Source organism: Oncorhynchus gorbuscha, linkage group LG07 (genome assembly GCF_021184085.1).
Source record: "Oncorhynchus gorbuscha isolate QuinsamMale2020 ecotype Even-year linkage group LG07, OgorEven_v1.0, whole genome shotgun sequence".
Taxonomy (NCBI): domain Eukaryota; kingdom Metazoa; phylum Chordata; class Actinopteri; order Salmoniformes; family Salmonidae; genus Oncorhynchus; species Oncorhynchus gorbuscha.
This window is the reverse complement of record NC_060179.1, coordinates 60032518-60048830: the sequence shown is the minus strand read 5'-3', so window position 1 is coordinate 60048830 and position 16313 is coordinate 60032518. Positions and strand designations below refer to the sequence as shown.

Below are 16313 nucleotides of genomic sequence, written 5' to 3'. Positions count from 1 at the left end.
CTTGGGTGTTGCCATAGAGTAATATTAAAGAGTGCCCGTACAAGAAGGCTCAAGGTCATTGGCCACAGATAACATGACGTCAAAATCACATTATACAGTATCTACAGTGGCTCCCGTCTGGATTACTGCAACTCGCTGTTGGCTGGGCTCCCTGCCTGTGCCATTAAACCCCTACAACTCATCCAGAACGCCGCAGCCCATCTGGTGTTCAACCTTCCCAAGTTCTCTCACGTCACCCCACTCCTCCGCTCTCTCTGGCTTCCAGTTGAAGCTCGCATCCGCTACAAGACCATGGTGCTTGCCTACGGAGCTGTGAGGGGAACGGCACCTCAGTACCTCCAGGCTCTGATCAGGCCCTACACCCAAACAAGGGCACTGCGTTCATCCACCTCTGGCCTGCTCGCCTCCCTACCACTGAGAAGTACAGTTCCCGCTCAGCCTAGTCAAAACTGTTCGCTGCTCTGGCCCCCCAATGGTGGAACAAACTCCCTCACGACGCCAGGACAGCGGAGTCAATCACCACCTTCCGGAGACACCTGAAACCCCACCTCTGTAAGGAATACCTAGGATAGGATAAGTAATCCTTCTCACCCCCCCCCACCCCCCACCCCCTTTAAGATTTAGATGCACTATTGTAAAGTGACTGTTCTACTGGATGTCATAAGGTGAATGCACCAATTTGTAAGTCGCTCTGGATAAGAGCGTCTGCTAAATGACTTAAATGTAATGTAAAATGCTTTGATTGGACTGATCATGTCAACATACCTTCAAAATCTTAGCTAGCAGTCATAATCATGAATCAAGTCGACAATCTACTGGCAAATCCTTTTTAATCCTTGTCACGTGAAGAGAAATTATAGATAAAACTTACCGGTGTTCATCGGCCATTAGACAAACATTACACAACAAGTTGGAAATAACAAATTCAACAATGAGTGGTTAGGAAGGAATCAGTGGCTGACTGCAAGCATCTCAAAGCAATCATTAGCCTGCTATTCAGTGTAGTGGCAGTGTGGTCCCAAATCTAAGATTTTTTAAACATTTGTTTTATTATTATATTTAACCTTTATTTCACTAAACAATTCAGTTAAGAACAAATTTTTATTAACAATGACGGCCTACCAAAAGGCCTCCTGCGGGGAAGGGGACCTGGGATTAAAATAAATAAATACAATATAAATATAGGACAAAACACACATCACAACACTACATAAAGAGAGACCTTAGACAACAACACAGCAAGGCAGCAACACATGACAACACAGCATGGTAGTAACACAACATAACAACAACATGGTAGCAACACAACATGGTAGCAGCACAAAAAAAAAATGGTACAAACCTTATTGGGCACAGCACAAAGGTCAAGACAATAATACATCACACAAAGCAACTGTCAGTAAGTGTCCATGATTGAGGATTTGAATGAAGAGATTGAGATAAAACTGTCCAGTTTGAGTGTTTGCTGCAGCTCGTTCCAGTCGCCAGTTGCAGTGAACTGAAAAGAGCAGCGACCCAGGGATGTGTGTGCTTTGGGGACCTTTAACAGAATGTGACTGGCAGAACGGGTGTTGTATATGGAGGATGAGGGCTGCAGTAGATATCTCCGATAGGTGGGAGTGAGGCCAAAGAGGGTTTTATAAATAAGCATCAACCAGTGGGTCTTGCTACGGGTACACAGAGATGACCAGTTTACAGAGGAGTATAGAGTGCAGTGATGTGTCCTATAAGGAGCATTGGTGGCAAATCTGATGGTCGAATGGTAAAGAACATCTAGCTGCTCGAGAGCACCCTTACCTGCCAATCTATAAATTATGTCTCCGTAATCTAGCATGGGTAGGATGGTCATCTGAATCAGGGTTAGTTTGGCAGCTGGGGTGAAAGAGGAGCGATTACGATAGAGGAAACCAAGTCTAGATTTAACTTTAGCCTCCAACTTTGATATGTGCTGAGAGAAGGACAGTGCACTGTCTAGCCATACTCCCAAGTACGTGTAGAGGTGTGTACCATAAGCTCTAAACCCTCAGAGGTAGTAATAACACCTGTGGGAAGAGGGGTATTATTCTTACCAAATCACATGACCTTTGTTTTGGAGGTGTTCAGAACAAGGTTAAGGGTAGAGAAAGCTTGTTGGACACTAAGAAAGCTTTGTTGTAGAGCGTTTAACACAAAATCCGGGGAGGGGCCAGCTGAGTATAAGACTGTATCACCTGCATATAAGTGGATGAGAGAGCTTCCTACTGCCTGAGCTGTAGGAAGAAGCAGATGTTCTGACTTTATACACTGTACTCTTTGAGAGAGGTAGTTAGCAAACCAGGACAAAGACCACTCAGAGACACCAATACTCCTGGAATGGTCTACCGTATCAAAAGCTTTGGCCAAGTCAATAAAAATTAAGGGTCTCTTTTCCTAGTTTAAAATGATAAACATTCAACATTGGCCATGCTGTCAATGAAGCATGATTGGTGCCTCGCTCAAAACAACTGTTAACTTGGAACTTTGCAAAATCTGACTTTAGTGAGTTCAAGCAACTGGGAACTCGGGAAAACTAGCTACGACTGGGAAAATGTGATTTGAACTTTCATCCAACTTTCTCGGAATTATAAATTCGGAACTCAGGCAACTTTCTAGAGCTACGACCTGAAGATCACTGACTTCATCATGATTCTACTTTAATTTGGTACATTTTCACCTATTTATTGCACTTACTGTTCTGACTTGGTGGTGCACATCTAGCCTATAACCTGTTTTTGAGAAATATAATCATCAAATATTGTAAGAGCTTTCATTGTCTGCTTATATGCACCTTTAATTTATCCTATGGTTCTGACTTGGTGTACAGGGAGAACACTGTAAGAATGGCCCATGTTCTGAATTCTGTTGCTGTACATTTCAAAAGTGCTGAACAAATAGTTATATTGACTACGTCCATCCTAGCTCGCTCATGAATGTCTTAATCAAAATTAAGGATTGCCTCTTATCCGCTTGTCGTTCCCTTATTGCATAGTTTGTACATCTCAATTGTCAGTAGAAACCACAGTTGTTTAAGCAAGTCAGCCATATCAGATATGTTTTTTTTAAAGGCAGTACATGAGGCTGAATGAACTGTTTCGCTGCCAGACAAGGCTCCACTGATAGCCAGGTGTAGCCAGGTGTAGCAGTGGTAAGGCGTTGGGGACTTCTGTTAGGACTCTGCTGTTGGGACAGCTTTATGTAAGTCCTAACAGTTTGTGGGCACCGTTTGCCACCATTATATTGCAGTTAATGTATTGTTTAGTGTTGTGTAGTGGCTTTGCTGGCATGCATTCCCCATTTTTTTTTTTTGCCCCACCAAGACTTACATGCTAAAATCGCCACTGGGTGACATGATTTTGTAACTATGAAAATAATTTTGTCAAATAGATTGTGAACCCAAAAGTTCAAGTTTGAATCTATAGCGGGAACAATACATGGTTTGGGGCAGCAGGGTAGCCTTGTGGTTAGAGCGGTGGACTTGTAACTGGAAGGTTGCAAGTTCAAACCCCTGAGCTGACAAGGTACCAATCTGTCGTTCTGCGCCTGAACAGGCAGTTAACCCACTGTTCCTAGGCTGTCATTGAAAATAAGAATTTGTTCTTAACTGACTTGCCTAGTTAAATAAAGGTAAAATAAAATGTACAGTCAGATTTATGTAACCTTGTCTTCAGAAGATGTTATTATATATTTACCTAATTTAGTCTGATCAGTGGAACAATTCTCATTGTTAACAAAGGCCTAAAATATTTTTTTAAACCTTTATTAATCCCCACACTTATTTTATTATTCCACTTCTTCACAATTTTGCCAGTCTACGGTATTCACATATTTGAAATTTGATATGCCTACTTGTGTCTTTGAAAATTAATTACATGAGGCTATGTATTTTTGCAGCCATTCATGGGCAGTTTTGAATAAGTCATACAAATACGCATTGGATATTAAATGCTCCAGGAATCAAATATAATTTTGGACATTTTAGAATTGTGCACATGCTAGGCAGAGATGTTAAGGGGACTCACAACTTCTGTCTGTGTAGAGTAAGATAATGGCAAGGATCTTAAACTAGTATGTGTAAATCACCTGAATATTGATATTCATTCGATTTTTCTTAAAGGTTGGGTGATTTTGAGAAATGAATTGTTATAACAACACCCAGCACTTGGGAACATAGATCAGGGGTGGCCAGCCCTTCTGGACAGAAAGCAGGATTTTATTCCAGTCCTATTTTAGAGAGATCATTCACCCAAATGACAAAATACAAAATGTTTGTGTTCTTACCTTGAAAGCTGTCTATGGACAAGGAGACTGCAATCTATGATTTGGTTCCCCACTGCCATCAACCATTAATATGAGTATTTCCTCGGTAAAGCCTTGGTGTAGTGGTGACACTCCTGACACGTGTCACATACAACTTTCCACCTGAGAACATAGAACTTCCAACCTTCCTACTGTGTCTCCCATTTGCCTGTCTACCCATTTCATTTCATTATAGTCGGTTGTGCCGGGGGTAATGGAAATTCAAATAGCAAATCTAACTCCCAAGCTTTTTTCAAAAGTTGACAGCCCTGGTATTATAACTCATACTGTGGTGCTCTATTGGAAAAGTTCTAAAACTTCCATAACCTTTAACCCAGTGGATGATATAGCAAACTCCAGGGTACCATGAGCGACATGCACCTACAACCTTGAAAATGTACGTCCAAGTATTTTGTATTTATTATGGATCCGCCTAATGCAAAGGCAGCAGCTACTCTTCCTGGGGTCCAGCAAAATCAATTTCTACAATTTCTAAAACTTTACAATTCATTCACAACAGATTTCACAACACATTAAGTGTGTGTCATCAGGCCCCTACTCTACTACCACATACCTACAACACAAAATCCATCTATGTTTGTATAGTGCGTATGTTATCGTGTGTTTGGATGTATGTGTCTGGTATGCATGTGTCTGTGACTATATTTGTGTTCTTCACAGTCCCCACTGTTCCTTAAGGTGTATTTTGATCTGTTTTTAAATCGTATTTTACTGCTTGCACCAGTTACTTGATGTGGAATAGAGTTCCGTGTAGTCATGGCTCTATGTAGTACTGTGTGCCTCCCATAGTCTGTTCTGTACTTGGGGACTGTGACGAGACCTCTGGTGGCATGTCTTGTGGGGTATGCATGGGTGTCTGAGCTGTGTGCCAGTAGTTTAGACAGACAGCTCAGTGCTTTCATCATGTCAATACAGCTCACAAATACAAGTAGTGATGAAGTCAATCTCTCCTCCACTTTGAGCCAGGAGAGATAAACAAGCATGTTATTAATGTTAGCTCTTTGTGAAAATCTAATGGCCAGCCGTGCTGCCCTGTTCTGAGTCAACTGCAAATTCCCTAAGTCCCTCTTTGTGGCAGTTGACTACATGACTGAACAGTAGTCCAGGTGCGACAAAACTAGGGCCTGCAGGACCTGCCTTGTTGATAGTGCTGTTAAGAAGGAAGAGTAGCGCTTTATTATGGACAGACTTCTCCCTATCCTAGCTACTGTTGTATCAATATGTTTTGACCATGGCAGTTTACAATTCAGAGTTACTCTAAGCAGTTTCGTGCTCAATTTCCACATGATTAATTTCAATATTTAGTTGAGGTTTAGGGTTTAGTTAATGATTTGTCCCAAATACAATGCTTTAAAAAAAATTAAAGCATTGTAGTACAGTGGGCCTACATGCATTACTTACTGTGAAGAGCCATCACTTGGTTTTCTCCCCAGCTTAATGAAGCGCCGTTTGGGTGAGCAGGCAGGTAAACCCACGGAATGGAGTGAGTTTGTCTTGGGAGGCAGAGGGTTCCGGTCCAAAGTCATCTTTGTGGAGTCCATTCCAAGCTCCAGATCAAGGCTCCAAGAGCGTTAAACGCGTTGGTCTAAAAAATAATATTCGTATTCTTTAAAAAAAAAAATATATATATATATATAATAATATAATAAATAAGTAACAAACACTTTTGAAATCAAACAAATGTGCAGAGTTGAGGAATTGCTCTTGGTAGAAATGATCGAGCAATTGCCAACACCCGTTTCAGGAGAACACCGAATGACTTGTAACATTAATCAGAAAGTGGAAATTCAGAATCATCACAGTCCAAAAAAACGGAACATCTGTATTTTACAGTTAAGTCATTTACGCATTTTACCGCACGCAACGCAAGAGCTGCTCCAAATGTACGAGATCGCTACATCTCTGTCGCCATTCAATTTGAGGTCTCAGTGCCAAGAAAGCGACAAGCGGGAAGGCGACGTTGGATGGTGCGCGCTGATAGAATGAACTTCAGAGTGCAACTGCGTGGGAGCGCACGTGCTAAGTGGTCGTCAGCCCACAACTGCCAACTAAAGTTAAGTATCGTAGTAGTTCAGTTCTTCTCTTTTGTTCTCTTTACACGCTCCCCTACAGCCCTATAGGCTAACCATCTTCAGAAAATGGGTTGAATTTGACAGTGAAATTTAATAGGTATTCCCCAGTTCGTCATGGCACTTTGGGTGTTGTGGAATTTAAGATACTCTTCCAATTTGTTTTCATTTTTTTTGCGCTGAGAACTCCACCTGGTGGCGAACACGCTTCACATCATAGATAACTTCAGATCCAAATGCCTGCCTCTTTCTCATCACTTATCACATAGTATTTCATCTGTATAGTGTCGTTTTGTTAGGTGAGATCATAGTAATTTAGATACACTTCAGTTGTGAAGTAGTGTAAGATATTCTAGATGACAATGTTTGAGCACTTGGACAATGGATACACTTCAGTTGTGAAGTAGTGTAAGATATTCTAGATGACAATGTTTGAGCACTGTGGACAATGGACATCATCATTCGCTCTTAGCCAGGGTTGGGAAGTAACAGATTTCATGTAATCTGTTCCATGTAAATAATTACAAAAAACTGTAACTGTAATCTGTTACATTACCAGAAAAAGTATTGTAATCAGATTAGATACTTTTGAAAAACTAGATGATTACTTCGAGGATTACTTTTCAATTCAGAATGGATTTTTGCGAAAAAAAATATTTGACACTTCTCTGGTTTAGCAATGACATTTAAATCAGCACTGAATTAACGCTTGGAGGTAAGGATGACTGCAGGGGGTGTAGTCTACAGCGATACGGATATCACGTATTATTGATATCTACATAGCGCAATGATGTGAATCACACTGCTGCTCTCTCATTTAGCTATTTCTGCCTTAGGGATTGTGGTTGTTGTGGATGGCTGTTCATAAATCTAAATGTGTATTTGAAACCAATAATGGTTGAATTCAAGAAGTTTAAGCTGCCTATAAATAATTGTTTTTGAAACCAGTGGACAGCCAGTGAAATATGCGCTCTTGCAACAGCTGCATTGTGCGGATCCCAGCCAAAAGAATACAACTCTGTCTTTTATTGTTCAATGTAATTTATGCTGAATTTTAAAAAAATGCTCAGCATATGTGGGAAAGTGCTCAGCATATGTGGGAACTCCTTCAAGACAGTTGGAAAAGCATTCCTTGTGAAGCTGGTTGAGAGAATGCCAAGAGTGTGCAAAGCTTTTATCAAGGCAAAGGGTGGCTACTTTGAAGAATCTCAAATAAAAAATATTTAGATTTGTTTAACATTTCTTTTGTTACTACATGATTCCATATGTGTTATTTCATAGTTTCGATTTCTTCACTATTATTCTACAATCAAAATAGTAAAAATAAAGAAACTCTTGAATTAGTAGGTGTGTCCAAACTGGTACTGACTGGAACTGACTGGTACTGTATATATAATTTATAAGTCCAAAAATGGATGTAGCAACTACATATATACACAGTACCATATACTACCGTTCAAAAGTTTCGGGTCACTTAAAAATGTCCATGTTTTTTTAAAGAAAAGCAGGTTTTTTGTTGTCCATTAAAATAACATCAAATTGATCAAAAATACAGTGTTGACATTGTTAATGTTGTAAATGACTATTGTAGCTGGAAATGGCAGATTTTTTAATGGAATATCTACATAGACGAATGGAGGCCCATTATCAGCAGCCATCACTCTGTCACACCCTGACCTTAGTTATCTTTGTTTTCTTTATTATTTTGGTTAGGTCAGGGTGTGACTAGGGTGGGTATGCTAGTTTTTGTATTGTCAATGGGTTTTGTATGTCTAGGTGTTGTGTAGGTCTAGGTAGTATGTATGTCTATAGTGGCCTGATATGGTTCCCAATCAGAGGCAGCTGTTTATCATTGTCTCTGATTGGGGATCATATTTAGGTAGCCATTTTCCCTTTTGTGTTTGTGGGTTCTTATTCTATGTTTAGTTGCCTGTCTGCACTATTCGTATTAGCTTCACGGTTAGTTTGTTTTGTTAGTTTGTTCTGTGTTCTTTCTTTATTAAAAGAAGAATGTACGCACACCACGCTGCACCTTGGTCTCCTTCGTATGACGAACGTGACACACTCCTGTGTTCCAATTGCACGTTGGGTTAGCTAATCCAAGTTAATCATTTTAAAAGGCTAATTGATCATTAGAAATGTCATGCCCTAACCATAGAGAGCCAATGTTTCTCTATGGTGTAGTAGGTCACTGCGTGACTAGGGGGTATTCTAGTTTATTATTTCTATGTTGTGTTCTAGTTTATTTTTTATGTTGGTGTTTTGTATGATTCCCAATTAGAGGCAGCTGGTAATCGTTGTCTCTAATTTGGGATCATATTTAAGTAGCTAATTTTCCCACCTGTGTTTGTGGGATATTATTTGTGTGTATGTGGATGTACCACTTAGTCACGTTTTTGTTGTTAGTATATTGTTAGGATATTGTTTTGTTTTGCTTTGCTTAAGATTCACTTTATAATAAAGATGTGGAACTCTACGTACGCTGCCCCTTGGTCCAGTTCTTACTACAACCATGACAAGAAAACCCTTTTGCAATTATGTTATCACAGCTGAAAACTGTTGTCCTGACTAAAGAAGCAATAAAACTGGCCTTCTTTAGACTTGTTGAGTAACTGGAGCATCAGCATTTGTGGGTTTGATTACAGGCTCAAAATGGCCAGAAATCATTTCTTCTGAAACTCGTCAGTCTATTCTTGTTCTGAGTAATGAAAGCTATTCCATGCAAGAAATTGCCAAGAAACTGAAGATCTCGTACAACGCTGTGTACTACACCCTTCACAGAACAGCTCAAAAGGCTTCAACCAGAATAGAAAGAGTGAGAGGCCCCGGTGCACAACTGAGCAAGAGGACAAGTACATTAGTGTGTCTAGTTTGAGAAGCAGACGCCTCACAAGTCCTCAACTGGCAGCTTCATTAAATAGTACCCACAAAACACCAGTCTCAACGTCAACAGTGAAGAGGCGACTCTGGGATGCTGGCCTTCTAGGCAGAGTTGCAAAGAAAAAGCCATTTCTCAGACTGGCAAATAAAAAGAAAAGATTAAGATAGGAATAAGAACACCGATACTGGAAAGAGGAACTGCCTAGAAGGCCAGCATCCTGGACAAGGATGACATTTGGCTTCTGATGTGATTGGTCTAAAGCCAAATCCAAACTGGCTTCCCTTGACACCTTTTTTTACATTTACATTTAACATTTAAGTCATTTAGCAGACGCTCTTATCCAGAGCGACTTACAAATTGGTGCATTCACCTTATGACATCCAGTGGAACAGTCACTTTACAATAGTGCATCTAAATCTTAAAGGGGGGGGGTGAGAGGGATTACTTATCCTATCCTAGGTATTCCTTAAAGAGGTGGGGTTTCAGGTGTCTCCGGAAGGTGGTGATTGACTCCGCTGTCCTGGTGTCGTGAGGGAGTTTGTTCCACCATTGGGGGCCAGAGCAGCGAACAGTTTTGACTGGGCTGAGCGGGAGCTGTACTTCCTCAGTGGTAGGGAGGCGAGCAGGCCAGAGGTGGATGAACGCAGTGCCCTTGTTTGGGTGTAGGGCCTGATCAGAGCCTGAGGTACTGAGGTGCCGTTCCCCTCACAGCTCCGTAGGCAAGCACCATGGTCTTGTAGCGGATGCGAGCTTCAACTGGAAGCCAGTGGAGAGAACGGAGGAGCGGGGTGACGTGAGAGAACTTGGGAAGGTTGAACACCAGACGGGCTGCGGTGTTCTGGATGAGTTGAAGGGGTTTAATGGCACAGGCAGGGAGCCCAGCCAACAGCGAGTTGCAGTAATCCAGACGGGAGATGACAAGTGCCTGGATTAGGACCTGCGCCGCTTCCTGTGTGAGGCAGGGTCGTACTCTGCGGATGTTGTAGAGCATGAACCTACAGGAACGGGCCACCGCCTTGATGTTGGTTGAGAACGACAGGGTGTTGTCCAGGATCACGCCAAGGTTCTTAGCGCTCTGGGAGGAGGACACAATGGAGTTGTCAACCGTGATGGCGAGATCATGGAACGGGCAGTCCTTCCCCGGGAGGAAGAGCAGCTCCGTCTTGCCGAGGTTCAGCTTGAGGTGGTGATCCGTCATCCACACTGATATGTCTGCCAGACATGCAGAGATGCGATTCGCCACCTGGTCATCAGAAGGGGGAAAGGAGAAGATTAATTGTGTGTCGTCTGCATAGCAATGATAGGAGAGACCATGTGAGGTTATGACAGAGCCAAGTGACTTGGTGTATAGCGAGAATAGGAGAGGGCCTAGAACAGAGCCCTGGGGGACACCAGTGGTGAGAGCAAATGGTGTGCCAGGACTATTCACAGCTAGACTCATTCAGTTTACGGAAACACTGATTGGCTGTTAAAAAATTAATACTGACATTAACACCTTAATTTACCTGTAAAAATACAGTGACTTGTAGATTTACTGTATTTTTCCACAACTAGACAACCTCTACGGTACCATGACAAGGTTCTAAGATGTCATAACTTTATTGGGGAAGTCTCTGGAACAAACTGAGAACAAGACAGTTTCATGGTATCACATGTAAAAATGTTGCATCCCCATGTTGTCACATTTATTTCACATGAGATCATGTTGTCATGTGTGGTTTCATGTTATCACATGTTGCACATGTTATTACATTAACTTCACATAGAATCAAGTGATCACATGAGATCAAATTTGATTACATGAGATCACATGTTCACCTGAAACACATGACCACGTGAAATGTGATTTTTCCATTAGGGACATTTCAGATTTACATATGATCATTTTCACAAAGTAGTTTGGATGTAGTGAACTCCTTTTTCAAAGTAACTTTAGTTAGGAAAACTATATTTTAACTTTAGTGTACCTTAACGTCTTTCAGTGTGAAGTAATTGGTAGCTTGGTAACATATATTTTCAGAGTAGCTTGTTCAACACGGTCCTATACAGTGTGATGGTATTGTCATGCTGGAGGGTCATGTCAGGATGAGCCTGCAGGAAGGGTACCACATGAGGGAGGAGGATGTCTTCCTTTAACGCACAGCGTTGAGATTATCAGCAATGACAAGCTCAGTCCGATGATGCTGTGATACACCGCCCCAGACCATGACTGGGGTAAATGGGGTAAATGATCCGGGTGAGTAACTGAAGACAGAACAAAGGTAAGTTTAAGGCAAGCAATACGTAAAAAAACAACAAAACAAATTATATCCAACTTGAAGCTGATACTATGGCACAACATACTGTTCATGGCTAACGATCCGGCAGGGAATGGATGTCAGGCCCGGGCTTATGAAGAGGAGAGATGATGATCAGGACCAGGTGTGCAGATAGCTGATGGGATACAGGTGCGGGTAATCAGAACTCCCAACTGGCTACATTGCCCGGCAACCAGACAGGGTGCGTTCCAGGACGCCGGAAAAAACACTCCAGGACAGAACACAGGCAAAAAAACAGACTCAGGAAAAGGGATTCGTGACACAGGCGACGTTGTTGCCGGGATGTCTGGTGAGGACCAGCCTTACAACAGGCCTACAAGCCCTCAGTCCAGCCTCTCTCAGCCTATTGCGGACAGTCTGAGCACTGATGGAGGGATTGTGCTTTCCTGGTGTAACTCGGGCAGTTGATGTTGCCATCCTGTACCTGTCCCGCAGGTGTGATGTTCGGAGGTACCGATCCTGTGCAGGTGTTGTTACACGTGGTCTGCCACTGCGAGGACGATCAGCTGTCCGTCCTATCTCCCTGTAGCGCTGTCCTAGGCGTCTCACAGTACGGACAATGGAATTTATTGCCCTGGCCACATCTGCAGTCCTCATGCCTCCTTGCAGCATGCCAACGGCACATTCACGTAGATGAGCAGGAACCCTGGGCATCTTTCTTTTGTTGTTTTTCAGAGTCAGTAGAAAGGTCTCTTTAGTGTCCTAAGTTTTCATAACTGTGACCTTAATTGCCTTAGGCAAGTACCGTATAAAATTATGACAGCTGTGATAGAAATGTGATAAATGCTGATAAATGCTGACCGATCATTTGTTTGTTGGACATGGTGCGATCTTCTTGCCGGTAAAATGTATTGTGCGAGAACTGGCGATGGAAACGCCTTTATGGGTAAATATTTATATAATAACCATATCGAAGTAAACTTTGAGTCACGTGATGATACAGTGCTGTGTGGTCCTCCCACTATGCCACTGGAAACCATGCAGTTTATTAGACTAAATAAATTGTGGTGGAAGTGCAGTGATGGGGTTGAAACAGGTAAATTCAACTGGAGATGGTGAAGTAGAAATGCAAAATGTTTTAGAATAGGCAGAACAGTTGAAACTGGAGTAGCAGCACGGCCAGGTGGACTGGGGACAGCAAGGAGTCATCATGTCAGGTAGTCCTGAGGCATGGTCCTAGGGCTCTGGTCCTCCGAGAGAGAGAAAGAAAGAGAGAAATAGAGAGAGCATACTTAAATTCACACAGGACACCGGATAGGACAGGAGAAGTACTCCAGATATAACAAACTGACCCTAGCCCCCAGACACAAACTACTGCAGCATAAATACTGGAGGCTGAGACAGGAGGGGTCAGGAGACACTGTGGCCCCATCCGATGACACCCCCGGACAGGGCCAAACAGGAAGGATATAACCCCACCCACTTTGCCAAAGCACAGCCCCCACACCACTAGAGGGATATCTTCAACCACCAACTTACCATCCTGAGACAAGGCCGAGTATAGCCCACAAAGATCTCCGCCACGGCACAGCTCAGAAAGGTTCAAATAATAGTGAGTTGTGTAGGACAGAGGACTGGGTATGAAGTTGAATGTTTCATTAAATGATCTCTCATATGCTTTCAGGTTTGAACAGTTATGACGGGATGTGTGGGTCGCCATGTCAAACATATTTTACAGTGTCCTACACAGTTTGGAAGATGAGGGCTCACTCGACCCATCAAAAAGCCTTCGCCTATTCTGTGTGCACTGTATTCCTCCTGTGCCTCCAAGCAGACCTAGACACCTAGACAAAATCAGACTCCCAACCAGCTATGGAACAAGCACATAATCCTGTCACCTTCCCTGGTAATGTAATTAAGTATTATCAACAAAAAGTTATTACATTTACGTGATTTAAACAACTTGGACAGGGTCGATGCCTCCCCCGCAGAGCATGTCCAGGGAATTGTTGTCCCACCAGTGGAATGCCCACTGCTCAGAGCAGCCATCGACCCAACCTCACAATATTTATGTTTTGAACTAAGTGTTGCTACTTATGGCTGAATTATCCTTATACCTCTGCTTGATACTGTTGCAAGGAATAACTCTCTAGTCATTCTAAATTGCTGCAGTGTTATGAAATGTGGTCACAGCAAAATGAGACCAATTGTCTGAATCAAATTTTCCACAACATTAATAACCAAAGATTCATGCAGACAATTTAATTGTATAATAGAAAAATCTTTAATCAATGAGCTGCAGGGTATATCTCTGATTTCACTGGGAAAAACTCAAAGAGTAAATGGTTACATGTCCCTTATATAATGAGATGATACAATCCTATTGCTACACAAGTTATTTATACAAGCAACAGTTCCAGAACACAATTGCATTGTGTTAGGGTGCAGACATACCAGGAGTCTGAGAGGCAAATCACAGTCCAACACAGAATAGGCTACAGACCAGCTCACCACATTCTACCACCACACTATGGACAACATTTATTTAAATGACTAAAATGGAAGTGTTTGAATACAAAGAGCTGCAGTCATTAAGCCAATTCTTTAACTATGGGAAAAGGTAATCCTTTTGACAGAAAATAAACATTCAAATAGATACAAATCAACAGAATGTCATGTGATACAATATGTAACAAAAACAAGTGATGCAATTAAGCAGGTGGAGTAATGAGTAGGATTCTTTGTTCACATGTAAGCGATTGCTTTATCTGCCGTCCCAATGAAAACTAGTTTGAAAATTCGAACATTTTCTGGACAATGCACCATGCTGCATCATGACTGACACTTCATGGACCATAGACTGGTGACCTGCAGCTCAGCATAATTTGGGATGTGCCGCTTTGCTGTATGGAGGTCAAAAGGGTAAACTATTGGGTTTTATTTGTCTTATTTACAGTGAGTGTCTAAGGCCAACATTTAAAAATGATTTGTATAAATACTTGTCCCTGACCCATAGCATAACTTTAGGGACAGTGAAAACTGTTCGACTGGATAGCTCCACTTGTCCATCTTCTTCCTCTCCTCCAAGTTCACTGTGCACTGTGCACTGAGAGACTCTTGTAGAGATTTGGCTGCTTCTGAAGGATGTCCAGGAAGCCCTACAACTTATTTAGGTGTACACTGAATAAAAGGTCTCCAGGCCTTTGTATTATTGCCTGGTGTTCTGGAAGAAGGGTTCATTGCTCTTTTTTCCAGACGCAGCCTGCCTCCGGGAAGAGGTTCAGAAAGGACCTGCAAGTAAAATGGAGAAAATTCACATTGATAAGTCTACGTTTGATTATATTTACTCTCAAAATTGTAATGAGAAACAGTGTAGGGAAGTGGAAGAGGTATACAAGATAGTGACAACTATCAGAAATAGATTTAAGTGTTTCACTATGCATAAGAGAGCATGTCTATTAATGTGTGTGCAGCCAAAACCACCTCTGAATACTCTCTGCTGAACACAAAGTGAACATCAGCTGGATATATGGGGAAATGCATTAACCGACTTGATCACATTTGAATGTCTCTAGTTTAAATAGCCAGCTAGTCCAGAACATTTTGTTAAGGCTAATTCAGATACAAATCAGATGACTAGTTTGAAAGTATGCTTTCTGTAATCCAAGTAGTTGTCCATAAAGGGCGAAATGTGATTTAAATCTCATGACGTAAGAGAGTCGTCATGGTGGACACATATAACGTTACCTAGCTAGAATAACTGGATCCATTCGTGATGGGTCTAAAATCAATGGCTTATTTCGACCGGATTTGGTTTAATAAAAATATATGGACAACCTTACGGCTGGCAGTGGCTAGCTACAGGCATGCAGTGTCTTGCGATTCATTCAAGTTGTCTAGCTAGTCAGACAACTTTAAGACAGTCGACTAATTTAGTTAAGTATCGTACTTCGAAATTGTAAAGAAACAGCAGGGAGTAGATCTCGAACCCGAGGTCCGGCGCGCTATCGAATGTGCCGCTGCCGCATGCTCGTGCGGCAGTGTCGATTTCCGCGCTTATAAACCTAGGGTCGTTACACTATATTAAGCGTATCTTTAAAATACATTTTAGGCAAGATTAAGTCTAGGCTTCACGTATTGTTATAAGAAAAGCGATTTAGGGTTTCTCACACATCCACATATATATTGCTGACATTGGCCTGCTGTAACGTTACAAGCATGCAATGAGGTCTTGTCTTTAATTCCATGTCGATTTGGCTAGCTAATCCGACACCAAAGCCAGCCAACTACATTAACGTAATTCACAAATGTTAGTCACAGGTAATGTACGGATATTAGTAACGTGTCTATCTAATACATTTAATGACGCAAAATCTAACTACTTACCCAAAGTTTGGTGCAGGTTTTGTTAACTGCTTCGCCATATTTATAACACTGGGAAAGATTTAGCGTGGTGGTGACGTCAGACCATCTGGATATGTAGCCAATATAAAAAGCTTTACTGGCCTGGAAAATATGTTTCCTGCACAATTTTCCCCCTCATAAAGCTCTTTTGTGGAATAATTCAGACATAACTTTAAGGAATAAGTCATTGTTCTACCCCAGCTGGCATGAGAGGAATATTGACTTTGTCCTTGATATTTTCGACAACAAGGGTAATATTCTCACATATGAACAATTTATAACGTTTCCAATTCTTCATTCACAAAACCAACTTACACCGAGAGGAAAGTTTTTCTGGAACATGCTTATTCCTGACATTGTCTTACA

General features: G+C 41.7%; 1 protein-coding gene and 1 long non-coding RNA gene across 2 annotated transcripts in view; both read right to left on the bottom strand.

Annotated features, from left to right (window-relative positions):
* The window catches only part of LOC124040131 (ras-associating and dilute domain-containing protein-like), a 45409-nt gene extending 38925 nt beyond the window's left edge, over positions 1 to 6484 (bottom strand). Inside the window, 1 exon segment of the mRNA XM_046357007.1 lies at positions 5737 to 6484. Coding sequence (XP_046212963.1) covers positions 5737 to 5876 — 140 coding nt within the window. The 5' untranslated portion in view covers positions 5877 to 6484.
* Positions 6485 to 13808: 7324 nt separating this feature from the next.
* On the bottom strand, positions 13809 to 16031 carry LOC124039296. The gene is made up of 2 exons (XR_006839541.1): positions 15930 to 16031; positions 13809 to 14834 (listed from the first exon to the last, which is right to left on the bottom strand). It is a non-coding gene; the product is annotated as an uncharacterized LOC124039296 (long non-coding RNA).
* Between the last annotated feature and the right edge of the window lie 282 nt (positions 16032 to 16313).